Below are 27,345 nucleotides of genomic sequence, written 5' to 3'. Positions count from 1 at the left end.
TGTATCATTCCCCTGAAAAGTGTTAATAACAGATCTATAGGCTGTGATTAACTGGCGACTTATCCTCTTTACTGATTTGATAGGCTCCAGTACACCGCGACCTTGCGACGAAATAAGAGAAGAGAAAAAAAAAAATCCATGTGTTCTATTGATCTGCAATTACCCCAGGAAAATAGCTCATTCTCAATCCAGACACCACATCTTTTAATCCATTGCAAACGGGATTATGGTTACTAATAATGTTCCCATCCACTCAGGTGGTAAAAAAAAAAAAAAAGCGTGAACGAGACACAGACACCTGTGATGAACGATTTTACAGACAGCTCGTGAAGGCATCCTCCGGTGCACCTGCGTCTGAGGGACGCAGACATGAAGCTGCGCGTTAATTGGCTGGCTGTGTGTGGAGGTGGGACTTACTCTTTGGAACCAAATGGCTGATTGGCCAATACAACGGTCCGTCAAGAGAAGTGCGCCTACCTGTCACTTCCTGCTGTCGATATTTATTCATTTCTCTCTTCTCCATTCGACTAAAGCGCGTTCTGCGCGTCGCCGCCATGCGTGCGTGATTTCGTCTCATGTATCCAGCACGGTTCGCCGACCCTGCGGATCAAACGCTGCGACCTTGGCTTCATGTACGTCTCAAAGGAGGAGTTAACCCCCCCCCCCTGCTGTGGATGTTTAATTTACCAGCCCGTCCGGACACGTTTAAGTCTTATTAAATCATACAGTCGCGTTCCCGACACGCGCGCAGCGGCAGCGTGAACGCACCTGGCTGTAAGGTAAGGTGCACGAAGTAGTGCGGCGCTGACGCACGGAGAGGCAGCAGCAGGCCTGCGCGGAGGAATCCGTGTCCCAGGTAGCATCGAAAGCTACAAGACGCCGCGCGTAGCCGTGACTGTCACGATCCGTGCGCGGCGCCGTGGGGGGGTGATTTATTTTGAGCGGCCAGGTGTGATTGTCTGCGACGCTCGGCGTGAATCTCAGCTTTCAAAACATGTTTATGCATGAAGCAGGGCCGGCTGCAGCAGAGATAGCCCCGCCCCCCCGGTGTCACTGATCAATATGTGGACATGTTGTGACACCAGGGGAAAGTATCGATTTGTATTATATGTTTGTTTGTTAGCAGGATTACGGGAACACTGCTGGATGGATCTCGGTCTAATTTAGATCCACTTGAGATCGATCCGGATCCCCGTCTGGATACAAAATAAAAATCCAGATTTTCCTATTTACTAAAAGAGGCATAAAGGAAAAAAATCCTATCTTGTAAAATATGCATTCAATTCACTCACCACGAATCTCAGTCGTAAAGGGGTCCGGTATGAACTATCAAGAAAAATGTCTTCTGGTTCTGATCCAGAGTGAGGTCAGGAACAAATCTTAAATATTATCATTTAAAACTCCATTTATGGTTCAAGAATCAGTTAAAAATACAAAACACTCAGATTCACTTTCACTATAAAGACACCAAAAACAATCTATCTGGTGCTGATCCAGATCACCATGTGGACGGTGTAGATCCAGTTGGGAGGGGAACGAGCAGCTTGGTGGAGGTCTGCGCTCTCTGAGTGCCTTTTTTTAGTTTTATGGTTTGAAATCTGTGATTTATATTGTCTTAATTTATTCTATGGAGAACATGACTTTTACGCGTTACGAAGTTTTATTGTCATTTCCCGCTACAAGTATTGGACAAAGAAACGCAGTCAGAGCCTTCTGTCTTTTGTCTCCAGGCATGGATGAGCGGTTATGCGTGTCCCCCAGCTAAAGGCCCCGACCTGTGCGTCCCACCTGTCCCTCTGTGAGCATGTATCGCAGGAACGGACTCTCGGACGGCACCAGCATTAACTCGTTCACCTCAGAGGTAGGAACAAACTCCCGTCTGTTCATCCTAAACCTGACTCCTACAGCCATGACAAGCAGCATATGTAATATAATCCATTAACTATCAGAAATTAATACATAATATTTCATCTACTTCATCTACTGAAGTGACTTTTTTGGTGTTTTCTTTTGGGCATACCTGCACACACCTGTCCGAGACGACTGAAACCTGGACAAAGTGTTCTGTATGTTACGGATGTTGTGGCACACTGCACATGGGAGGCAGATTATAATCTCGTGTAAAGCGAGTGACGAGTCCAGATTTAATTTGACTAGATCTGATGGACGTTGGTATGCATATTGTCATTGGGGAGAATGTAATAAAATTACATTGTAGGACAATCTGTCCCTTTTGTTAATTATATTCTCGACCAAATCAATCAAGTAATGCATCCCTGATGATGTCACTATGAATGGGGCATAGAACCCAGAATGTCGTACTGCATGTTTAAGACTACAACCTTAGTCACCGTCTGTTTCAGGCCAGCAGCAGCTCCGACTCTCTGGATGGACGTTGTGTCGACGACGCCAAGAGCTACGACGCAGTCGTGTTCGATGTGTTGAAGGTGACGCCTGAGGAGTTCGCTGTGAGTATGAACTTATTTAGAGTATAAGTTTAAAGTATTCTCATTCATCTCATGGTGCACTACAGTAATCCAGAAACTAAAAATGCCTGTAGGCGTTTCCTGTTTTGCAGCAGATGAAAAAGAAAAAAAAAACATGAGATGCTGCTAAATCAGAATGTTGTTCCAAGGCTGGTTGTAATAAAGAAGGATAGAAAGGAAGCAAAGAATTGTCAAATAAAATAAAAATAACAAAGTAAAGCAAAAGTGAATAATTTCTAAAAATGTGGCGTTTTTATGAGGGTTTTTTTTTTTTTAAATGCTGAGGAATAGATGATTATTCACCTCCCTGTTTTAAATGACTCTGAAATGTTTCTGTCATTTCAGAGCCAAATCACCCTGATGGACGCACCAGTGTTCAAAGCGATACAGCCAGAGGTAAGACATGTCCATTGTGTCCAGCGGTTGGTCTGCCATGCTTCATTTCTATGTAAAACCTTCCAGTTGAAATATGAAGACTGTTCTTCTTACATTCAGTTTTTAATAAATAAATAAAAATCCATTTACATGCGCATTACGTCAAAAATCTTTCCAGTCCAGATAGACGCCTGTCGCGGTTCAGACGGCTGCTTGGCGAGCCCTGATCCCAGTTTGTAGTTTTCCTCAGTGATGATTATTCCCTTTGGTTTGTTGGCTACTGTGATTTTCTAACCGGCAGGAGCTGGCCAGCTGCGGATGGAACGGGAAAGAAAAACACAGTTTGGCTCCTAATGTTGTCGCGTTCACACGCAGGTTCAACCAGGTACGTAGCAGGTCTTCGCCAAACTGTTCACCTGACTGTCTGACTGTTAGCCTCCGTTTTGCATCAGATCAGATGTCTCTTGCATGTCCCAAAATTCATCAAAAGCACAATTGACTTTTGCATTTGTGTTTCTCTCTGCCGCTGATTCAGGTCAGCTTCTGGCTGGTGAGAGAAATCCTAACCGCCCAGACGCTGAAAATCCGAGCAGAAATCCTGGGGCATTTTGTCAAAATAGCAAAGGTGAGTTCAAGGAATGAACGAGCGCCGAAGCGGAGAGGCTTTGTGAATGTGAAGTATTACAGCAAGGAAGAGTGTTAATCCTTATGCACAAGCCGTGCGTCTTTGTGCCCAGAAACTGTTGGACCTGAACAACCTTCATTCCCTGGTGTCGGTGGTGTCCGCTCTGCAAAGCGCTCCCATCTTCAGACTCAACAAAACGTGGGCGGTAAGACATCAGCGCCACGCACAGACAGACAGACAGACAGACAGACAGACAGACAGACATACCTGCGGGGTACAGGTAATGTTGCTTATAATTCCCGCGCTGTTAAAAAGCTCCTGATTAGGAGATAAACCCGTTTTTCCCGTGTCGTAGTTGATCAGTCGGAAGGACAAGGCCACCTTCGAGAAGCTGAACTACCTGACATCCAAGGAGGAGAACTACACCTGTATGAGAGAGTACATCCGCTCCCTGAAGATGGTTCCCCGCATTCCTTACCTGGGTGAGTCCGTGTCTGCGGCGTTGGTATCCGGATGCATTCTGTTTTCGGTCCGTTTTGCGCAATTCAACGCCAGCGGTTTCGCGTCATTCTGCAGTTTCAAAGCTGTTTCAGCTGCACCGATCATCATGCACAGAAACTCGCGTTTAAAGCTCACATTTAAAATGACCCCAAATTTATTAACTGCTGAAGAAATTACTTTGAAGCTTTTTTTTTTTTTATTAACCCTTGATTGAGATATTCTATTACTGTATCTTGTTCAACATAATAAAAAAAAAAAAGAGTTCATTCATTATTAAAGAATATCAATTCTTTAAATCTGCCTTAAAATAACTGTCAGGTATTTTATTTTCGTGACGACAATGCTCAGATTTTTAATAGACCGTTTCTCGTAGCGATGGCCGACCCGGTTTTATTGAGGGGGAGGCGGGTGTCCAGCTTCAGGGTGTTCAGTCTGCAGGTAGTATACGATGGAGCGTGACTCAACCCCGCTGTCTGCTCTCATCAAGGCATCTACCTGTTGGACATGATCTACATCGACTCCGCCTACCCTGCGTCAGACAGCATCATAGAGACGGAACAACGGACCAATCAGATGAACAACCTTCTCAGGGTCATCTCGGACCTGCAGATGTCCTGCAACTATGGTGAGGGTAGTAGCTGCCCCCTTTCATGTTTTCCGTTTGTGCAGAAATTCTGCCGATTTAATTTATTGTCTTTGTAATTCCTGCTCTTCATTAGTGACGCGGTTTACATCAAACCAGAAACGCGCTGTTGTGTACGTTGAATGTATTTCTTCAGATCACCTGGTGACTTTGCCGCATGTGCAGAAGTACCTGCTGTCGGTGCGCTACATAGAGGAGCTCCAGAAGTTTGTGGAGGACGACAACTTCAAGTGAGTTTAATGTGTGGCTGCGTTTAGACTGACCCCGCGCTGCGTTTAGACTGACGCCGCAGTCCTGTCATAGTTTAGCCAATCAGGGCGGAGGTGGGTGGCGCATCTGATGCAGGGCTCGTCTGTTCCAGGCTGTCTCTGAAGATTGAACCGGGGAACAGTTCCCCTCGCATCGCCTCTTCTAAGGAAGACCTGGCAGGTGAGACACGTCTTCAGACCTACCGAGTTCAGCCCCGTAGCAGAAAGCAGGCGGTTGCCGTAGCAATGAATTTGATCGTTAGGTTACATGCAGTTTGTACGTTACTCCTCGCTGCGTCCTCCTGTCCATTCCTCACCGGCCCAGCGTGTCCGAAGACACTCCCGGTCCAGACAGATGTCATTTCTGTATTTCTGTGTTGCAGGTCTGTCTGAGGTCTCTGTCTCTCTGAGGTACACCCGACGGCCAACCTGCCCCGACGCCTCCGTGGGGGTTCGTATCCCCACGCCCCCACCTTCTCACCACAGGAAGAGCCACAGTCTGGGAAATAAGTAAGTATTAAAGGCCTGTCCTACGTCTCCTGGTGTCTCTACGTTGTCCCTTCAGGTCCATCTTTGGTCTCTGTCCACAGTATGATGTGTCAGTATGGCATGTCAGAAAGCAGGAGCGCCACGTTCTCCATAGCGAAGGCACGCCACCTGCTGGACGACAGCTTCTTGGAGTCCCAGAGCCCAGTCAGAAACGACCCCCACAGCACCTCCGTGTCCAACGGCCTGTCATTGGGTGTGTGTGTGTGTGTGTGTGTGTGTGTGTGTGTGTATACACGTGTGTGATGCTGCAGCTGCCATGATAAACGCAAGAAAAGAGCTTTTCCATTGACCTATTATTTGAGCCCAAACAACCCGTTCTAAATGAATGCTTTTTTTTTGCTAACAGGCAGCAGTGAAAGCTCCTTTGGGGAGGAGCTATCACCTGGAATGGAGAGGTAAAAGCTCTCACCTACAAACCTACCTAACACCCGATCATTGAATCCGATAATGTCGCTTACTGCATAGATGTTTTTCTAAATATTAGGATGAGGACAAAGAAATTGACCTTTCACCCCGTTTAAATCTGGATTTGAAGTTCGAGGAATGACGGAAATACCTCACATCCCACCCCCCAGCCGGATCGGTTTGGTTCCATCAATCATAACTTCTCATCTAATTTGCCTCTAAATGCACTTTGGCGGCATAAAAACTTGATATGCTGTATAAACACCTGGCACAGGTAAATGCCACGCTGACATTCAGCTGAGGGATGCGTGAGACCTTCGGACTTGTTCCTCTGTATTTGTGCTTTCGGTCTGTATCTGTGCCTGCGGCTTGTTCATTCTGATATCGGTGTATCTGAGTGTTGCTCACATCCCACCTCAGCCTGGTCTAGCCGAGTGGCCGTGGCCTCAGAACGGCGTGTAACTCTGGATCCTTGTGATCAACATGACGTACCTTCAGCTGTTCTGTTCACCTTGACTGACTCTGACAATGTGTGACGAGCAGGGGCCGCATGTACGCAACCCTGGGGCCCAACTGGAGGGTCCCGCTTCGCAACTCCCCCCGGATCCACGGCTATGTTTACAGGTACAGTGAAGTGGGATCTCCTTCAGAGATGCTTTATCTCTCCATCCTCACTGCAAGCTGAACTTTAATGAAACACCAAACACAGTTTGCTAAATACATAGATAGACTACAGTACTACTACAGTACTACTACAGTAAACTGTACCTCCTGTGGATTACGCTGGAAATTTGATGTTCCGAATGATGTGACAGCAACACACCACACCAGTAACTAATCACCGTTCAGAGGCAGAGGGTTGGGCCAGAATCACGGCATTCTTCCACCAGGTGATCAGACGACATCATCATTGACCAGAGGTGCTTTATGTTTCATCCAGCTGTGTGTGTGTGTGTGTGTGCGTGTGTGTGCGTGTGCTGTCAGCGTAACATTAAATTCCACTTTGTTTGCCCCCGCCCATCGACCGAGTGGTTGGGTCGTTTTATTACATAAAGTCTAGTAGTTACAGCTGGAAAAAAAAAACATTCACCATAAACCAATCATATCTATTTCACCTTGAACGCATCGCGGAGCCTTGCCCCTTGAGCCCAGCCCCCCCTCCAATCGTGTCTTGTGCTACAGTTCCTCTGCAGCGTACTCCTGCTATGGCTGCAGCGAGGCCGGCGGCGCGACTATTGAAGGACCCTTAAGGAGGAAGACGCTGCTGAAGGAGGGACGGAAGCCCAAGGTACAGCCATCTCTGACATTTGTAACTGAGCAAATGGAACGAGGCGACGCGTTTTCAGCACGTCCTGTGATTCGCTGTGTTGCAGTTGTCATCCTGGACCAGGTTCTGGATCACTCTGTCTGGATCTATGCTGATATTCTACGGAGCCAAAGCTCTGAGGGCGTCTGAGAGGAAGCATGTGAGTTTTACGCTTACAAATTAATCTGCAGGATCTGAGGAAAATCTCACAAAGGTTACAAAGAATGTATACCCTTATTGTCGGGGGGGTGGGGGGGATCATAGTAATTGTAAATAGCTATTTTAAAATCTTTCAGTTGTCCCTGCAGAAAAGGTTTTCTGGAAAGTATTTGAACACACAGGACGGGAGGTTCTGACTTTTTTCAGACGACCTGGCTGTTCTTCCAGCGTGTCGGAGTTCTGACTCCAATCTATTGGACTCTGACTCACTGGAACTGGACTCACTGGAAGAGGCACACAAATGCAGCGCGTTTGATTTTCACATCTTTGTTGTGGTGTCACGTTTGCTGCAGTATAAGTCCAGCCCCTGCAAGAAGGTCTGTGTCACTGGGTGGATGGCGGCGCTGCCGGATGACCCTGCTCGACCCAATATCTTCCAGCTGAATGACCCAGACAAAGGTGGGCTCCGCGTCGCCGACGAACCGTCTCCTGCTTCTCTTCTGCCTAGTTTCTGCTACAAATCAAAGAGCGCTTTGTGATATTCTCCAGGCAACGTCTACAAGTTCCAGACCGGATCCAGGTTTTCAGCAATCATCTGGCATAAGAACCTGGAGGAGGCTTGTAGGAGTAGTCGAGCCCAGGTCGGCGCAAAGGTCAATTCCCAACCTTTTTTTAATGCCTCAGACCCACTACAAAAGTAATAGCTCATATGAAGAGGAAGAATGCAATTTATACTAAATAAAAAAATAAACTAGTGTTTTAAAGGTATAACTTTGAATGTTCAACCAGCTCTGACTGACATTGCGTCTTCGTTTCCGTTCGTTAGCAGATGCCAGCAAACCTCATGTCATTCGAATAAGAGGAGATCTCACTCGGAAGGACGTCATTGTGCCAAAACGTTTTGTTGGGATGCCGATACTGACGATGGAACACGCTGGAGTTTGATGAAGAAGATGCTGGACGAGAGACCGCACAGACCAGGACGACGCTTCCTGTAAAGTACGATCAAATCCAGCCAGTGGAAAACTGTGGCGAGGTTGTCCCGATTTTCTTTCTGTAGGTTTCCCCTCTCATGTTTTTATGCTGCTAAAATTATGTGAGCACATTGTTTTTGTTCTTTTGGCCCATGTTGGGTTTCTGATTGGACGAAAAAGACGTCGGAGCACGGACACGGACTGACTGACGCCGACCTTCGGTTTTAGACCATGTGTTATTTGGCCTTCGAAAGGAGCCGAGGTTTTAAAACGTTGGTATGTTCATTGCATTTCAACGTTATATGAAGGAGGAATGGCAGCGAAGTCGACAGACATCCCCAGCTTGTGAATACGGATCGCTTTTCATTTCCGATCAGCATTGCATTGATTTTGTTCCGGTGTAGAGAGGTCGCACGTAATCGGAATGGAATGCCGACGCTGACATTACTGTGAACCGGAGCAGCCCTGGATCGCTTCGCTCCCAAGCCCTCTCTACCTCAGGAGGTAGTCCTCGTCTCAAAAGGAGTTTGCTGATGGACTTTGACAAGGTTTACAAAGAGGGACAATATTTTGTACAGAACTAATCAATGGAGACAGGACTGAACAAGGCGATCATTGCAGAGGACAGGCAGTTGTTGTCTGCGCCAGCTATTTAAAGTAATTTTCTATACCAAGTACCAAGCGTTCAACACTCATGTGCATAAATGCTGTATTTATTTGTGAAAAGTTTATTTTTTTGACAGTCGTCCATCAAAGGGAACGCAGGAAATAAATTTGACTCGCATCCTACAAGAAGCTCATTTTTCATAGGTTTGGCCATTAAAAACTATCAGTAAAAAAAAATAGTTTGGAGTTAGCAGCCGTCCTCGTGACGCGCCGTCCACATGGGTGTGAGTCTCTAATTCTAATGGAATGACTCATGCATAAATACAGACACGATGAACCAAGACATCTGGATTGAGACAAATTCAACTAGTTTTGCACCGCGCACAAAACGCACCTGATGTTTTAGAATCCCTAAACGAATCATAGCAGTTTTGTTTTATGCTCTGAATTTTCCGGATCAGTTTGTGGCCAAACTCTTAACTGGAGCATTGTACGTGTAAAAAAAGAATGTTCATAATTATATTTAATATAATGTTGTAAATTATGGTAGCTGTCATTCAGACATTAGCTGCAATGGAAGCAAACATTCACAAATGATGTTGCCTGTTTTGAGTTTGTTTTCATGATTTATACATCACATGTTTTTGTTTTTGTTTTGTTATTCGTGTGTGACAGTGGTGATTACTCTTCAGCGCCATGTTTAAGCTTATTCACTACAAATCTTTTACTTTACAGCTAATCACAAATTTGAATTTACTGTTTCTATTTTTTTCAGAAGGTTGTCTGTGGCTTCCATTCATTCATGTCTGGTAGGAAAACATTTCAACTCGAGTCTAATTATCCATCACAGTGAATATTGAAGCCTGTCACGCTGATATTTATCATCTATTTCAGATATATCAAAAATATACTGTAATGGAGCGGCGTAGCCGTAGGAAAAAAAAAAAGTTTTAAAAAGATGTTTGTCGTCATTCAGAAACTTTTCAGTGACAAATGTATTTCGAGCCGTGCTCAGCATCGTTGTTCGTCCAATTTTCCAAATGTCTACACAAACATCTTGAACTGAACGCGGAACGCTGCTCAAAAGAAGTTAGACACTGAAATCGCACTTCAGATCTTGGTGAACAAATTTCTCACTGACTTGTTGAGAACAAAGTTACTTAAAACCATCAATGGATACCAAAATGATGCCAAACATTTACCCATCATCCATTGTTACCGGTATATAAGATGCAACATGTCTGATCAATCACGTATTTATATTTCCTCATTAAGTGTTTTTTTTTTTTTTCTTTAAATAACTAATTTTCCAAATACATTTTGATATTCGTATGTCAAACGTGAACATGTTTCTTTCTGTTCTGAGCAGAGGCGTGATCGATGCAACGTTGTACATACATTTCTAGCCTCTCCGTGGAAAGGACGACCACTGAGCCCATCATCATTATTTCATTTGTACCATGACATTACTGTGTGTCGCTGTAATTTTCAGCTTCGACCACTTCGTTGAGAATAAAAAAATGTATGTACGCAGCAGGTCGCTGACTGTCGAACAGCTTTCTGTGATTTCCAGTTCCTTGATGAAATCTCTCAAACTGTCTCAAGCTTGTCTTGAATTCGACTTCGGCGTCTGCGCCACTAAATCTGAATTCAAGCGAAGCCTTCTGGCTTAAGACGGCCCCGCTAATGTTATCTAGTTTTGATTTTTTTTTTTAAAGGCCTTGGATACAGTGGAAAACCCCTTTTTTTGTTAAAGACATTACAATTTTTGGATTTGGGGGCAATTTTTTGTAAATTGGTTCAAATAGTCGCTCCGTGTTTCTAAACCCAGGATTCTCGCCTAGATTTAAAGCCCTCTCTCCCCAGAGCGTTTTATTATAGCAACACAAGTATTAACATTGCTTATTAATCATTCCAAGGATATACAAGAAATTACCATTTTCATTAAAGAATTTAACATAAGTCAATTTGCAGATACATGTATCTTTCTGAAAGACAAATCGATGGTGGATAAAACTTTAAAAGTTTTCGTTGTTGCAGTGGCTTAAGAACAAACATGGTAATGAGTAAAAACTGGACCAGCGGGTTTTTTTTTTTTTTTTACAGTATACCTTTATTGGCAGGTCACAACCCAGAGTCTACACATAACCAGCGACGCAAATGTGGCCTTGTTTCCTGGAGCATCTGGAGTGTTCAGCTCACTCGACCTTTCTGCTGGAGAACACTGTCAGGTTCTTGGACAAAGTTACGGCTTCTCACCTGTGTGGGTTTTGGTGTGTTGGGTTAATGCTGATTTTCTAATGAATCTTTTTCCACAGGTTGTACAAAGATATGGTTTCTCACCCGTGTGGGATGTAAAATGTTGCGTCAAGTTTGCTTTTTGACTAAATCTTTTTCCACAAGTGTCGCACAAATGCAGCTTCTCACCCGTGTGGGTTTTGGTGTGTTGGGTTAATGCTGATTTTCTAATGAATCTTTTTCCACATGTGTTGCACAAATGTGGTTTTACACCAGTATGGATCTTTAAATGCCGTTGAAGTACTGTCTTCAATCCAAATCTTTTCCCACAGGTTGTACAAAGATATGGTTTCTCACCCGTGTGGGATATCATGTGTGCCTCCAGTGTTGATCTAAACCTACACAGCTTTCCACAATCATCACATTTGAAAGTCTTTTTAGACGCTTGGCTGTCACTCTTTGACGTGGTGGAGTTGTTGAGTTGCTGACTGTGAATTGTGCTTCTAGAATGTCTTTCTGTTGGTTTCGGTTCTGCATTTGTCGTTGATTTTGAATATCCTTGCTGACCTCTTCTCTGGTTTGGTCTCTCAGCTACACTGCAGTTTTCAGAGGGAGACCGGTGGTCACTTTTGCTCTTGCAATTTCTGTTCTTTGTCTTCGGCTCTGCAGCTTCACTTGATGAGTTTTCATGTTCGCTTCCTGTCACATGTTGACTGCCGGCTGCATCAGAGTTGTTAGTGGGACGTTGGTGATGGATGTTGAGTTCTGTGTCACAGTGAGCAGGAGTTAACGCAAAGGTGATCTCCTGCTTTGGAACAAGCTGCTCCTCCTTCAGAGCGGTGCAGAGTTCCTCCTCGTCCTGTTTGATGCATTGAGATTCCGCTTCCTCCTGGTCGACAATGGAGTTACTCTCCCCATGCATGCAGGTCTCCTCAGTGAAAGCCTCCTCCTTCAGGACATGCTGCCGAGGGAGATCTGGATGGATGGACAAACAGAAACCAACAGGATAATGTTCTACTAATACTAAAGTACGCAAGTTTTATGTGAGACGCTGAGGCGGGGGGTTATGTAATCCCCGTCTTTGGTTTGTTGTCTGTTAGCAACATAACTCAAAACATTACGGACAGATCTCGATGAAAATGTTTGGAATGTTTCCAGGAACAGGTGATTACATTTTGGTGATGATCCAGAAGAGATCCTGGATTCTGGATCACTGAACTTTTCATTAACGTTGTAGTAAATGGAGCTTGTCGGAATTGTTTTTGTTTTTTTAAATAGGGGTTCACATTGCGTTTAGCAGGATTACGGAAAAACTGCTGGGTGGATATTGGCGGGAAAAAAAATCTGAAGATGGTTCTTGGTCTAAATTTTGATCAAATGTTGAGTGCGATCCTGTCTGGACACACATAAATCCAATCTTGTAAAATATGCATTAAATTCACTCACATAACATCAGTCATTAAGAGGTCCGGATATGCACTATCAAGCAAAATGTATTCTGGATCTGATCCAGATTGAGGGCAGGAAAAAATATTACATTTTGACATTAAAACTCCATTTATGGATTAATAAAATCAGTTTAAAATACACAATCTCATTTTTACTTTTCATGGTTTGGTGTATAAAGATACCGAGAACAATCTAGAACCTTCTGGTGCTGATCCAGATCACCATGTGGACGGTGTAGATCTTTTTTTGTGTGATTATAATATGACTGCCTGGTCCTTTGGTTAAATGAGCTGTTTGAGCCTGACACGCTCTCTGCGCGTGTTCCCGCTGTTGCGTTCTGCATCACGCACGGATTGTGTTATTGTGTTTCCATCAAGTTGAAATGTCCTGATTTGTTATCGTTATGTTAACGATCAGATTAACGACCGGACACCGATGTTCCGTTGAGCATGATCTCACCTGGGGGGGGAGTGGACCCTCCCGGCCGCCGCCCCGCATCGCAGTCAGGCTCCGAACCTGGGAATCGAACCCATCTCGGTTACAAAGTCAACGGAACATCGGTGTCGGCTCAAACATACCGCTGGATCCGTTAAGTAAATGATAATAACGGCACTAAATAACGGAATCCCGTGGTTTATGTATATTATAAGTAATATACATTACTTTTGCAGCAACACGTCATCAGCAGGGCGGGACTAAACCTAAACTAACGACAGAGATGTCTCTCATCACGTTTGAGAAGATGATCTTTTTTTTAAAGAAGCTTCTTTTTTTCGCGGAATACCTGACGCAGCCTGCAGCAGTTTGCGCAGACGCTCGATCTCCTGCTCGTGGGCATCGACAGTTCGGAGGAAGACTCCGACTATCTCTTCAGCAGCAGCGGAGAGTCGGTCCTTCGCGAAGTCCCTCAAAGTCCCCACTGAAGACATTGTCCCTGGATCACCAAAGGAAACATGAGCGACACCCAGAGACGACTGGATTCACCTCCACTGCTGCGCCGGTGTGCGGGTCGATACTGAAATATCCGTACCTGCGGTACCAGACTTCACACTCCAGAATCGATTCAAAGATCCAAATGTCTATACTTTTGCCATTTCGGGTAATGACCATGTATATGAGGAACACAGTGAAAAGGAGCTAAATTATAGGGGTCTGGTCCAAATTAACCCGGGATTGGTGAGATCTACTTCTTCTTCCGCCTGGGTGAGTGTGTGCTGCGGGGGGGATGCGCTGCGTCAGGTAATCCAGGTACGGAGGGAGAACACGTGGAGCATAACATTATTAGTCTGATCCTTGATTTATTAGATTACAGGGAGGATCTCAAAACACACAGCCACATGCTATTTTGGGATATATTTTTTTTCAAGGCCTTTGATACAGTAGAAAACCCCTTTTTGTGCCAACGACTCGTTACGTGTCCAGGTGTGTCCAGGTGAGGTGGACCAAAAAACAGACGACAGTGAGACACAGTAGGTTTGGTGCCGTTTTTAATTAGATTTCTGAAAACTAAACAGTCTGTACATCCGCTGTGTCCAATTACCACGTGAGAACCAGGCTACGGTCCGCATGTACAAAAAAAGCAGTTTAGTGTGGGTTTGGTGCGCACGGATACGATCCGTCCTCGTGGACAAAGTTACGGCTTCTCACCCGTGTGGGTTTTGGTGTGTTGGGTTAATGCTGATTTTCTAATGAATCTTTTTCCGCATGTGTTGCACAAATGTGGTTTTACACCAGTATGGATCTTTAAATGCCGTTGAAGTACTGTCTTCAATCCAAATCTTTTCCCACAGGTTGTACAAAGATATGGTTTCTCACCCGTGTGGGATATCATGTGTGCCTCCAGTGTTGATCTAAACCTACACAGCTTTCCACAATCATCACATTTGAAAGTCTTTTTAGATGCTTGGCTGTCACTCTTTGACGTGGTGGAGTTGTTGAGTTGCTGACTGTGAATTGTGCTTCTAGAATGTCTTTCTGTTGGTTTCGGTTCTGCATTTGTCGTTGATTTTGAATATCCTTGCAGTGGCGGGCGGTGCATTTTACACCTAGGCCTTCAGTGAAGTCCTACTTTGTCTGACTTGAATAAATACCCCTCATAATACCATCATTTATGACACCACTGCTTTAGAAATAATGTACAAACACACACTTACGCACTACTGGGTGCTGCATCACCTCAATTGTGTACAACACAGGATATTTTTTCCGGAGCATTTAAAAATTAATAAACTGCATCAGCAATTAAAACTTACCACTATACGTGGTACTATCAAAGCTATAAATAAAAGGGAATTTAACATTTTCCCTAAACGTTTTAAAGTCCACCATGAAGCTTTAAATTGCGAACTTGCAGTTTAATATAAGAAAGACTGCAACACAACGTGTTGTACTTCCACTACAATCACACAGCTGCACCGGCGCACCACATTATTTACACACATTGCATTTACGGTATATCTGTGATTTTATTTCGTTATCATGTTAGATAAATAAAATGTTGGTACTCACCAAAACGGCTGTCCCGTTTGAAAACAAAATCCATTCTCCTTTCTTAAAGTTCCTAAATCCAGTGTTGCTCCAAACATTAAATCGATCCCTTGCAAACAAAAGGAATTCCCAGCAGAACAATTTGCAGCGACCCTCAGAAGCTGTAACCCAAAAGTTTGAAGCCTGGAAGCGGCGTACCAACCCTTTCCCCACCCGGGACAGGTTAGCTAGCTCTCGTGAGCCGAAGCTAGTAGCTTCTCTGTAAAGGTCCGTCTTGAAAATGGCCTTTCAAGAATATCCACAACCAAATACACACTTTCCCCTCCTTCGGCCATTGTGGGTTAAAAGCGCAGGAATAATTGTGGTTTTATCTTCGGTCAGTCGCGCCGTACCGGTGCCATCAGCTGATGACGCAATATGCCTAGCGCTGCCCTCTCACACGGAGTATCCAATCACAGGCAGTTGAACTGCAGCTGATTGGTGGCGCCTCCTCGGTCGGTTCCCACTCTCTCGGCCAGCCTGGAGCTCCATGGGCTCTCCGCCAAGGGTGACAGCCTTCCCTACCAGGTCGACCTGGGCTCCCCAGCGGTTCAGCAGGTCCAGGCCGATGATACACTGGTCCTGGATGTTGGCGAGCCAGAACTCATGGATCACCTCCTGGTCTCCGACCCTCACTGTCAGCCGCCTGCTCCCCCCCATGACAACCGTTTCCCCTGTCACTGTCATCAGCTTGGTGTCGGTTGGCGTCCACGCAGTGGAAGGTAAGGCGAGAGTGTCGGTGCCTACCAGGGAGATGGTGGACCCCGTGTCCATCAAGGCTTGGCAGGGCTGTCCATCAAGCCAGCAGTTCAGATACAGTCCTTTGGTATGGCCACAGCGGCCCACCAGCGTGCATCTACCTTGGAGGGGGTATGGAGGTCGGAGTGGCAGCCCCCTCATTGAGCCACTCCGCTGTCGTTTCCCGCCTGTCTGGCCTTTGGAGCAGGAGCAGGACAATCCCGTGCAATGTGACCAACCTCATCACACCGGTAGCAACGGTCAGTTGAGCGGGGGGGGCCCGCTGGAAGCGCGGAGGTCTTCCTTGGAGCTGCAGTGGTGATGGTGTGGCTTGGCGGGTCTCCTCGGTCGCCCCCCTTTCCTCATAGTCAGCCATTCTGACTCATGGTGCTAACAGCACAACCCAGTCACTCCCATGATGCATTGCGCCTCACGTGATCTCGCGCGATCGCTACAATATATATATATTTTTTTGGAAAATTTCTCACGGCACACCTGACGATCTCTCGCGGCACACCGGTTGGGAAAAGCTGAACTAGAGACACACACACTGGAAGCCACATTAACCCATGAACCAAAATCCACACGCAATAATAACTCTCACACCCAAAATCAGTGTCTCTCCAGCATCATCACAAAGTGCAGAGGCGAAGAACGACTGATCCAACACAGCTGCAGAGGACCAAACAACAAACCTCAAATTCTTGTAAAAAAAAAACCACATGCTGCACCCCTTGGTCTCGAACCCAGGACCTTCCGGCTGGGAGTCAAGTGTGCTACCCACTGCACCACCGAGAATTCAGCACGATGTCACATAAGGAAAAAGCAGAGCTCCAGTGCAACACGCTGTGGTCTGAAATAGCACCTCATCATCCGACGAGTATGACTTTGTTAATGCCTCGAGTTTCCTACCCCGCACTGGGGGGTGGTTGGTATTGTTACCAACTGCCGTGTCGGAGGCCCCGGGTTCGAGTCCCGCTGTGGGAGTGGGGTAGAGCGGGGGTAGCAGGGTAGGCCTGGGGCCTTGCCTGGGCGGGGTGAACTGGACCGGTCCACTTCACCCCGCCCAGGCGGCCCTGGGCCTACCCTGCTACCCCCTCTCTATCCCATTCCCGTGGTGGGATTTGAAGCCGGGGCATTTTGAACTTTTCACATTGCTACCAACTATTCCCCCACCCCCGTGCACGCACCGACGCACGCACTCATACGCTACGGACAATCTGGAGTAATCGATCCCCCTAAATTGCATGTTTTTGGAGGTGGGCGGAGACAGGAGAACCCCGACGCAGACACGATTTGAACCCAGTACCATCTGGCTGTGAGGCCAGCATAAACTCAACCAGCTGATAACCAGTCATTAACAAATTCTCCACACCAATGATGATATCACAGACAATCTGAATGTAAATATACATACTTTAATCTCATGTCCACAAATAATCAACAACAAACCTAACTGCAGGCACAAATTGTATTGATCCAAATGTAGACATTTTGCCAGCTGAAATATATTACATTTTAAAAAGGTCCAAATATTTTAGATCTCCAGTACTCACACAATACTGCCGTAGTACTCATTCAGTACTGCCCCAGTACTAATAGAGTATTGATGTTAACAAACCTCTTGAAAATAAGCTGCCCGTTATGGGCTTTTCTTCCGAGCAGATCAGCAATACGAAGAAAATGTACATTTATATTTCTATCCATCTGGTTCACGTTTCACATCCAACACTGTAAAAAATAAAACAGCAAATACACTGCAAAAAAAAACCATGTGTTCATTTGGCCTTGGGTTTGCTGACAGGATGTGATGTCACAGATCACACATCCAAGCCTCGTTGTATCAGAAAGTCTTCGGGAGCACTGAGTCACTCCACCAGCATCACATCCACGTCCGACTCGTCCCCACGAGGGACGCTGCCATTGCACTGACGGAGAGATGCTTTCCACTTCCTGGGGACCATGGTAACAGGAAGTCCCGCCCCTGAAGTCGACAAACATTTTGAAAAAAGAAGTGTGAAGAACAAGATGATGAAAAGAGAAGTGCTACCTCTATGTAGTAATAATGATTACAACTGCGTAGTTAGAAATAAAATACAAAATAACACGAAGGAGGGACACAAATAAGGAGACTACCGTCGCTTTATCATGCTCTCAATACATTTCCCAACCCACCTTGCAGTCTCTTCCTTTTCCGGGGCTGAGTGAAGTCAGGAAAAAGGAGAACCCTCCGTCTTTTCTGCCGTCCAATCAGGAGTAGCGCTCCATTCTTCTCCCGTGGCTCCTCAAATATTGTTTCAAGACTCCTGTGGGGTGAAAAACAAAACACGGTAGAAGACTGGAGATTCAGCGAGATTTGCATTATTCATTTTAAAGGTTACCATTACCTGTTGGTTGAGGGGGAATTGTAGTTCTTGTTCGTATATAAATCTCCTCCAGACTGAACTCTTTCTTCTTTAACCTGAAAAAATGTTTACTGATGATTTTGGAATATGGTCAATGTGTTTGTAAATGACTGTGTTCATTTCCTCCACACCCACGCGACCTACCTTTTGACCTTTGGCAGTCCCATTGGCGTGAGCAACGTTTCACGCGGTGATGCCCGCCGGATTCGAATCTGTGAGACGCGTTTGGCTCGCTGACATAAAATGGACACAGAGATCCAATCAGTGGAAACTATGAGTAAAAATGACTTGACAATAAAAAATAGGAAAGAACAAAAAAAATATCCACCTCTCCATTCGTGCTGAGAAACTCTGGGCCTGCTGTCGATTGGCTCGTGGAAAGCAGAGCAGACAGTCCATTGGCTGAAGATGACGGCGAAGGAAGAGACCGTCGCCGGGGGAGGCGTAGGCAACGGGAGCTGTGATTGGACCGCTGCTTCTGAAGTCGCCGGGTGGGAGGAGCTGGGCTGTCAGAGATATAAATTACTTAAAATGCACGAACCGCACACCGATTAAAAATGACGCACAAAGAAATAAGACATTAAAATAGGGTATATTTGCACATAGCTGCAAGGAGAAAGGAAAGTTATAGTTAATGCTCCAAGTGCAATATTATGATGTACTAATACTCATGAATATTAATAAGGGTTAATATTAGAGCCAACCAACCAGTGGTCGTTGTTCAGGCCAGGCGGGGCTGTCCAGTCCTTCAATGGCCTCAGGGGACTCAAACAAGTTACGCCCCTCGCCGACTCAAATATCGTCTCCATGGCAACTGCTGAGAACCGCAGCATGGGGGCACGGCTACAGGAGGCAGTGCTGAGGAAAAGGTAAAAAGCTCTGCGATTGGACGAGCACGCGTTTCAGACGCGCCGCCACCGGCCTCATCGTCAGCCGAAGGCCGAGCTGGATGCGGCGTCGCCGTCGCCGCCCCCAAGCCCTGCCGCCTGCCATCGCTGTCCTTCAGGGTCAGAGGTCGACTCCGCATTTTTGAGGACTGTGAGAGAGACAGAATAACATCTAATGACAAAAACAACAACAAAAAGAGTTCTGGGCCTCCAGCCGAGGAAGGTTGAAGTCACCTGAAAGTTGTTTGTGCCATTTGTTCCACGCACGCGCACACACACACACACACACACACACGCACACACACGCGCACACACACACACACACACACACGCACGCTTAAAGAGGAGTTAAAGAAGCCATTTCTGGAGAAACCATCTCTGAACAGAGGAGGAGGATTAAGACACCGTATATTATTATTGTAGAATCTTCCTAACACCAAATCCGTGTACGTAACAAGTGTAAAATCTTTTTAACCTGAATATTTGTCTCGTAATTGCACTTCCGGTTAGATGCTAAACTGCATTTCATTACCCCCCCCAGCCACACCTGGGTGCAGCTCAACAAAAGAGCTCACCTGAGGGTGTCTAATTTCTCTCGCGGCTCAGAATCCCATAAACATTCCTACAAGTTAATTCATCGTCATTTGACGAACAGGAGTTCCTTTTTTTTTTTGGCCTTATTACTTTCTCACATCGGTCTTTTTTATGTGACATGAAACAAAGGGACACTCACAGAAAACGAGCGGTATTTAGGATCGGCGTGAGAACAAAACAGAAAAAAGGGATTTGGAGAAAATACAAAAGGTGCTCGAGCTAGCTGCGCCTAGCTACCGTTAGCATATTATATTGCGCGTGAATCGGCTAAGATGTCATAAATCGGGAAATTCATTTTACCTTTTCAAAGCCTTCGGATTCGTTTGGTCTCCTTTAACTCCTCTTATCTCATTTTAAGCGCTTTCGACGCTAGAAAATGCCAAACCTGGCCGTGCGGTCCGGTGCAAGACACACTTCTGATGCCACTAATGCCCGGCGTTAAATAGCGGAAGTCACAATCACAATGATGGAACTTCCGCTGAAAGTTTCAAAATAAAAGTGTTAGTCTAGCGCAGTGTTTCCCAACCTTTTTTGAGCCGCGGCACATTTTTTACATTTACAAAATCCTGCGGCACACCCCCAACTAATCCTTGCTGACCTCTTCTCTGGTTTGGTCTCTCAGCTACACTGCAGTTTTCAGAGGGAGACCGGTGGTCACTTTCGCTCTTGCAATTTCTGTTCTTTGTCTTCGGCTCTGCAGCTTCACTTGATGAGTTTTCATGTTCGCTTCCTGTCACATGTTGACTGCCGGCTGCATCAGAGTTGTTAGTGGGACGTTGGTGATTGATGTTGAGTTCTGTGTCACAGTGAGCAGGAGTTAACGCAAAGGTGATCTCCTGCTTTGGAACAAGCTGCTCCTCCTTCAGAGCGGTGCAGAGTTCCTCCTCGTCCTGTTTGATGCATTGAGATTCCGCTTCCTCCTGGTCAACAATGGAGTTACTCTCCCCATGCATGCAGGTCTCCTCAGTGAAAGCCTCCTCCTTCAGGACATGCTGCCGAGGGAGCTCTGGATGGATGGACAAACAGAAACCAACAGGATAATGTTCTACTAATACTAAAGTACGCAAGTTTTATATGAGACGCTGAGGCGGGGGGTTATGTAGTCCCCGTCTTTGGTTTGTTGTCTGTTAGCAACATAACTCAAAACATTACGGACAGATCTCGATGAAATTGTCAGAAAATGTTTGGAATGTTTCCAGGAACAGGTGATTACATTTTGGTGATGATCCAGAAGACATCCTGGATTCTGGATCACTGAACTTTTCATTAACGTTGTAGTAAATGGAGCTTGTCGGAATTGTTTTTGTTTTTTTAAATAGGGGTTCACATTGCGTTTAGCAGGATTACGGAAAAACTGCTGGGTGGATATTGGCGGGGGAAAAAAATCTGAAGATGGTTCTTGGTCTAAATTTTGATCAAATGTTGAGCGCGATCCTGTCTGGACACACATAAATCCTATCTTGTAAAATATGCATTAAGTTCACTCACATAACATCAGTCATTAAGGGGTCTGGATGTGCACTATCAAGCAAAATGTATTCTGGATCTGATCCAGATTGAGGGCAGGAAAAAATATTACATTTTAACATTAAAACTCCATTTATGGATTAATAAAATCAGTTTAAAATACACAAACTCATTTTTACTTTTCATGGTTTGGTGTATAAAGATACCGAGAACAATCCAGAACCTTTTGGTGCTGATCCAGGTCACCATGTGGACGGTGTATATCTTTTTTTGTGTGATTATAATATGACTGCCTGGTCCTTTGGTTAAATGAGCTGTTTGAGCCTGACACGCTCTCTGCGCGTGTTCCCGCTGTTGCGTTCTGCATCACGCACGGATTGTGTTATTGTGTTTCCATCAAGTTGAAATGTCCTGATTTGTTATCGTTATGTTAACGATCGGATTAACGACCGGACACCGATGTTCCGTTGAGCATGATCTCACCTGGGGGGGGAGTGGACCCTCCCGGCCACCGCCCCGCATCGCAGTCAGGCTCCGAACCTGGGAATCGAACCCATCTCGGTTACAAAGTCAACGGAACATCGGTGTCGGCTCGAACATACCGCTGGATCCGTTAAGTAAATGATAATAACGGCACTAAATAACGGAATCCCGTGGTTTATGTATATTATAAGTAATATACATTACTTTTGCAGCAACACGTCATCAGCAGGGCGGGACTAAACCTAAACTAACGACAGAGATGTCTCTCATCACGTTTGAGAAGATGATCTTTTTTTTAAAGAAGCTTCTTTTTTTCGCGGAATACCTGACGCAGCCTGCAGCAGTTTGCGCAGACGCTCGATCTCCTGCTCGTGGGCATCGACAGTTCGGAGGAAGACTCCGACTATCTCTTCAGCAGCAGCGGAGAGTCGGTCCTTCGCGAAGTCCCTCAAAGTCCCCACTGAAGACATTGTCCCTGGATCACCAAAGGAAACATGAGCGACACTCAGAGACGACTGGATTCACCTCCACTGCCGCGCCGGTGTGCGGGTCGATACTGAAATATCCGTATCCGCGGTACCAGACTTCACACTCCAGAATCGATTCAAAGATCCAAATGTCTATACTTTTGCCATTTCGGGTAATGACCATGTATATGAGGAACACAGTGGAAAGGAGCTAAATTATAGGGATCCGGTCCAAATTAACCCGGGATTGGTGAGATCTACTTCTTCTTCCGCCTGGGTGAGTGTGTGCTGCGGGGGGGGGATGCGCTGCGTCAGGTAATCCAGGTACGGAGGGAGAACACGTGGAGCATAACATTATTAGTCTGATCCTTGATTTATTAGATTACAGGGAGGATCTCAAAACACACAGCCACATGCTATTTTGGGATATTTTTTTTTTCAAGGCCTTTGATACAGTAGAAAACCCCTTTTTGTGCCAACGACTCGCTACATGTCCAGGTGTGTCCAGGTGAGGTGGACCAAAAAACAGACGACAGTAAGACACAGTACGTTTGGTGCCGTTTTTAATTAGATTTCTGAAAACTAAACAGTCTGTACATCTGCTGTGTCCAATTACCACGTGAGAACCAGGCTACGGTCCGCATGTACAAAAAAAGCAGTTTAGTGTGGGTTTGGTGCGCACGGATACGATCCGTCCTCGTGGTCCCGCCTGGCACAAAGGAAGACATCAAAGGAAACCAAAGCGCTGGTTCGTTGGGACTTGCCCGTCGACGTGATGCGCAGAGTGGGGGGGCTTGTTCCACTGGTTACGCCACAACGTCCACCGAAATATTCAATATCTAAAATAGTAACTATGCCTTCAACCTCGCGGAGCGCCTTCCTCCGCTGTGATGCCTTTAGAAAAATAACCTGCCGTCTTCTCGTCAATGATTTGTAAAGCGATTCACTGATGAAGCCATGTCAGGTGGGAAGCGATAAAATCACTGATGATGTTCAAGCACGGTCGATACGAAAGAGCCAACGTAAAACGCCGCCACGGCGCCATCGCCTCGCCGTGACGGCGCCGGCGTTATCAAGCCTGGAACATCAAATGAACTTTAAAAAAAAAAAGAAAAGAAAAGGCACATCACGATTCTCGAGCCGACATTTAGACCAGACAACCCTTACGAGGGAGCTGCTGGTTCGGAGATTTAAATGAACGAAATGGTCGGGTCCCTTTGCAGTCTGGGATTTGAACCCGCCGGCAGACCTGCGACACACTTTAGTTAAATATCAGCGAGACAGAGGAGACGGACAAAGACCGTTCTCTGGGTGAAGACATTGGGGCTCTTTCCCTTTTCATCCAGATTCTGCCGTCTAACCAGCACGAGTCGCGTCCTTAATGCACTTAGTTTGTTTAAAAAGCAGCCTACGGATCCCGGGGGGGGGGGACTACAAACATGACTGCACAATGCTGAACCGATCAAAGAGCAAACCTAACAAAAAAAAACATTCACACAGTTTAAGTTGATCACAAGAACAATTCCGTGTGCAATTTCTCCGACATCTCGGATTTCTGAAAATCCATTTTTCTCTTTGTCCAATGAGGTCGGCAGGTGCTGATCTAACACTGTGAGCAATACCACATCACCTCAGACCGCTTTCAGCATCCAATCTGAATGAGGAACAGATAAATACAAAACGTTTGGTCCATGCACGACCTCTCTCGGCTGTTCGGGTTCACGTCCCAGCAGGTTAGGGGTCGCCGTCCGTCCGGTTCTATCCGTTCTCCTTCCACAGCACTAAGTGAATGCTATGATCGGGCATGCTGGAGGCAAACACCAGTCCAGAATCGTTGTCCCCGTCCAGCCCGTTCAGCCAGGAGGTGACGCCGGCCAGGAAGCTGGATCCACGCTTGGATTTCCTGTACGCGGGCAGAGGCCAGCGGCCCGAAATGACCTCTGTCCTCAGGTCCATCACGTAAAGGAAGTGGTTGTCGAAAAGGAGTGCAAACACCTCGCCGAAGCTCAGCAGGGACAGGTTGGCCGGGTCCTGTGTTTTTATCACCCTGGAAACACGAAAAGATGCCGGATCATTTATTCAATCATCTTCTATTTAGCCGGATGGATCCTGTTAGATCTCCTCCTGCGGGGAGTCCCGCCTCAGGATGGCAGCATCTCTCCATCCATGAAAACAAAGGATGCCTTTGCATTTTGCATGTAATGTCATGCGCACTTCTTTTTTTTTTTTTTTTACCTGATAATCTCAAAACTGGCGAAGTCCCACTGGTAGACTCCCAGGTCGGAGCTGCAGACGATGTGGCGCCCGTCGAACTGCAGGTGAGGCTGGAGGCTGATGCTGCGGTCCTCCGACACGGACAGCGTCTTCAAACACGTGCAGTTGATTTCTCTTCCTAAAGGCCAGACCTGCAGATGGAACACATTTGGATTCCTCGTGTCCCAAACACAACCCCCCCCCCCCCCGAGGTCGGCGCTTACCTTAATTTCATACTTATCGGCACTCAGCAGGATGTGATCGCCGGGACGGTGCACCACGGACTCTACTTCACTTTTTCGGAGTATTACCTGATTTAGGTCAAAGGAAGACAGATTTCGCACACCATTTACCGTTAAAGACGATAAATGTTCGGGAACTCAAGCACAAACTCGACAGGGACAGGTCATTTCAGACGGATGAATCCACAGAAGAACGTGTGGGGTGTGCTGACTGCATCAGGGTGTGGACATCACATCGCACAGTCCTACTGGACCCTGAACCGGGGCGGCAGGCTGACCTTGGTGACCCACTCGGTGTGTCCAGTCAGAGTGTTGAGACAGGCTCCAGCAGACAGAGCCCACACCTTCACACTGAAGTCTGCAGAACCGCTGGCCAGCAGGTCCAGCTCGTCGTTGTAGTCCACGCTGAAGACTGAGCGTGCACACACACACACACACACACACACACACACACACACACACACACACACACACACACACAGAGTAAAAGGTCATATCAAGTCATGCGTGGGATGCTGTCATAGCAACGACATCACGGCAACAGGTTCAGCCAGGACATCGACATCTGGCTCCGTCTACATTCAGTTCCTCCTCTGGGATGAACAGCGCTAATAAAATTACCTTAAAACTTTATTCCTCTACGAGCTACAAGTGTCGGCTCAGGCCGTGAACCCACCTGCTCCGGTGTGGCCGCGGAACTGCTGGATTTTAGCCCCAGTGCTCCACTCCCAGCACGCGATGGTGTTGTCAAAGGACCCAGTCACCAGCTTCTGTTCGTCAAACTTCACTGTGGCGCAGGTGTGCGTCTGAATCCCATAGATGCACTGTCCGGTGCGCACATCCCATAGTTTGGCCGACAGGTCGTCAGATCCTGGAGAGAAGAAGCCCTTTATGATGTCTGGGCGATTCTACGTCGCATCGAGCTGTCCGTTTTTAAGACAGAAAACTAACGTTAGCATGGCGCCGCTTCAGAAACGAAAAGCAAAAGGAAGAATAAAACGATTTAACGGCTTCTCAAAGAGAAAAGCCAGCGTCGATGTGGGCAACAAGGGAGACGGGTGGATGTGGGGGGGTAAAAAGGGGCAGGAAGTGGAGGGGGCAGTTATAGCTTTATACAACTTGTTGCTGTAGCTTCCTCCAGCGACGGGAAATAAATGCAGATCGTGTCCATCTGTTCTTCGGATCACTTTGTTTCAAGCGTTTTACATAAATAAATAACCCAACATTTTTGTCAAGGCCAGTTGCACAACTGTCTAACATTGATGTGGCAACACGTCAAACATTTGTCATGGACTATAGCAATAAAATGGAACACGTTTAGTAACAGTTGTGGAAGCATCCATATCAGAGTTTTTAGAAATAATAGCGATAGCTTATTAATTAGGAATCAGAACCCAAATTTCTGGCTCAAAATCAGGAGTAGAAACCACTTGTTCATGACTCTAGTTCCAATGATAACGAGGAGAAGAAAGCAGCAGTACCTGTGCAGAGGAGGCCGTCCTTGTAGTACAGGGCGTAGACCCGGGCACTGTGGCCAATGAGAGACGACGTCTCGAAGGCCTCCTGATCCTTCAGCTGTACCTTTCGCAGCTTCGCCTTCAGGTAGACCCCCTTCCAATGCGATGCATCCTGAATGGACTCGTCAATTCTCCAGCCAAGCTCTCGACACACACCCTGCCACACTTCTGTGCAGGAGCTGATCACCTGCAGGAAGACCAACAGCTCAGAGACGCATGCGGGCCAGTGGAGCCCGTCGATCGCATGGCATAAAATAAAGCTGCTAACCTATCATCCATCCTCATCCTTCTTTTTTTAACCTGTTTTTGTCCTGTGTTGAGTCCAGAGAGCCTCAATTTCCAGAGGCCTCTGTCCGTATGGATAAAGCCGCTCACTACCGCCACCTCCTGACCTTTCACCGGAACTGGTTAAATCAAGCTCCACAGGTCACCACTTCTAATGATCCACACGAGTTTCTTCTGTTTCAGTCACAATCAACAAGCGATGACTCATCGATCGATCTGACAATGGGTCCTTGTCTAACTTAGATTCCATTACATTTTAAGCGACCCGGACATCCGTCTGGATACAAAAAAAATCCAGATTTCCCCCATTTACTTGTAATGGAGGATAAAAAAAAAAGAAAAAAGAATCATAACGTAAATTAGAAGCGTGCCGTAGGCCCGTGACGACACTTTGAGACATCAGGAAATCGATATTTACCTTATTCCACTGTTTGCAGACCAGGCAGCAGGTGAGGAGAGTCTGAGGATCGAGCCAGCGCATCAGGTAGAAGGCCAGCTCCAGGGGAAGGAGGCGCAGGAAGTCACGCTTGAGCAGAGTCTCCAGTCCATTGGACAGATGACGGAGCTGAGCAGCACCGCTTAAAGATATGAGATGGTCCAGAGACTGGTTCCGCTGCTGGTCGCTCAGAGTAAGGAAAGAGGCGGAGACTGACTCCAGCCACCCCGCGAACGCCGCCTTCTCCATGGGCACATTAGAGCAACCTGCAACGTCTACAACAACAGTCTGACGTAAGACTCCAGCAGCAACAGAAGAACAACTAGCTCAGTTCAAATTATGGGATAAATTATGGGATTCAAGTATACTGTGTATATTATTATATGCTAATTTGCAAAATATACTATTCATTAGCAGTTTGCAACAAACAGATATTCTGTTAGAAGAAAGATTCAGCAAGTCTTTTCCCCTTTTAAAGCAT

The 27,345-nt window shown here is 46.2% G+C and overlaps 2 protein-coding genes across 2 annotated transcripts; one reads left to right on the top strand and one right to left on the bottom strand.

Annotated features, from left to right (window-relative positions):
* Window positions 1-1,804: 1,804 nt before the first annotated feature.
* On the top strand, window positions 1,805-8,156 carry LOC137908392 (ras-specific guanine nucleotide-releasing factor RalGPS1). The gene is made up of 19 exons (XM_068752793.1): window positions 1,805-1,861; window positions 2,364-2,468; window positions 2,832-2,882; window positions 3,163-3,246; window positions 3,397-3,486; window positions 3,599-3,691; window positions 3,842-3,968; window positions 4,475-4,612; window positions 4,767-4,860; window positions 4,992-5,059; window positions 5,262-5,388; window positions 5,469-5,620; window positions 5,774-5,822; window positions 6,376-6,456; window positions 7,015-7,120; window positions 7,206-7,298; window positions 7,651-7,756; window positions 7,847-7,938; window positions 8,124-8,156. Exons 1-19 carry the CDS (start codon window positions 1,805-1,807, stop codon window positions 8,154-8,156), a joined length of 1,746 nt encoding a protein of 581 aa, XP_068608894.1.
* A 15,733-nt stretch (window positions 8,157-23,889) lies between these two features.
* On the bottom strand, window positions 23,890-27,131 carry fbxw2 (F-box and WD repeat domain containing 2). Its single transcript, XM_068753278.1, has 7 exons — window positions 26,847-27,131; window positions 26,108-26,330; window positions 25,303-25,497; window positions 24,905-25,038; window positions 24,609-24,695; window positions 24,367-24,536; window positions 23,890-24,178 (listed from the first exon to the last, which is right to left on the bottom strand). The coding sequence occupies exons 1-7, from the start codon at window positions 27,111-27,113 to the stop codon at window positions 23,890-23,892; spliced, it is 1,365 nt and encodes a 454-aa protein (XP_068609379.1). The 5' UTR covers window positions 27,114-27,131.
* Window positions 27,132-27,345: the final 214 nt, after the last annotated feature.

Source organism: Brachionichthys hirsutus, chromosome 19, assembly GCF_040956055.1.
Source record: "Brachionichthys hirsutus isolate HB-005 chromosome 19, CSIRO-AGI_Bhir_v1, whole genome shotgun sequence".
Taxonomy (NCBI): Eukaryota; Metazoa; Chordata; class Actinopteri; order Lophiiformes; family Brachionichthyidae; genus Brachionichthys; species Brachionichthys hirsutus.
Note: the sequence above shows the minus strand (reverse complement) of the source record. Positions and strands in the feature narration are given on the sequence as shown.

Bases quoted from the DNA above. Each gene is read 5' to 3' on its own strand.
- LOC137908392 (XM_068752793.1), top strand. From the start codon at position 1,805: ATGTATCGCAGGAACGGACTCTCGGACGGCACCAGCATTAACTCGTTC. The intron at 2,883-3,162 runs GTAAGACATGTC...TCTAACCGGCAG, and splicing joins TCAAAGCGATACAGCCAGAG to GAGCTGGCCAGCTGCGGATG. The intron at 4,861-4,991 runs GTGAGTTTAATG...CGTCTGTTCCAG, and splicing joins GTGGAGGACGACAACTTCAA to GCTGTCTCTGAAGATTGAAC.
- fbxw2 (XM_068753278.1), bottom strand. From the start codon at position 27,113: ATGGAGAAGGCGGCGTTCGCGGGGTGGCTGGAGTCAGTCTCCGCCTCT. The intron at 25,039-25,302 runs GTGGGTTCACGG...GTGCACGCTCAG, and splicing joins CCGCGGCCACACCGGAGCAG to TCTTCAGCGTGGACTACAAC. The intron at 24,696-24,904 runs GTCAGCCTGCCG...GACCTAAATCAG, and splicing joins ACACCGAGTGGGTCACCAAG to GTAATACTCCGAAAAAGTGA.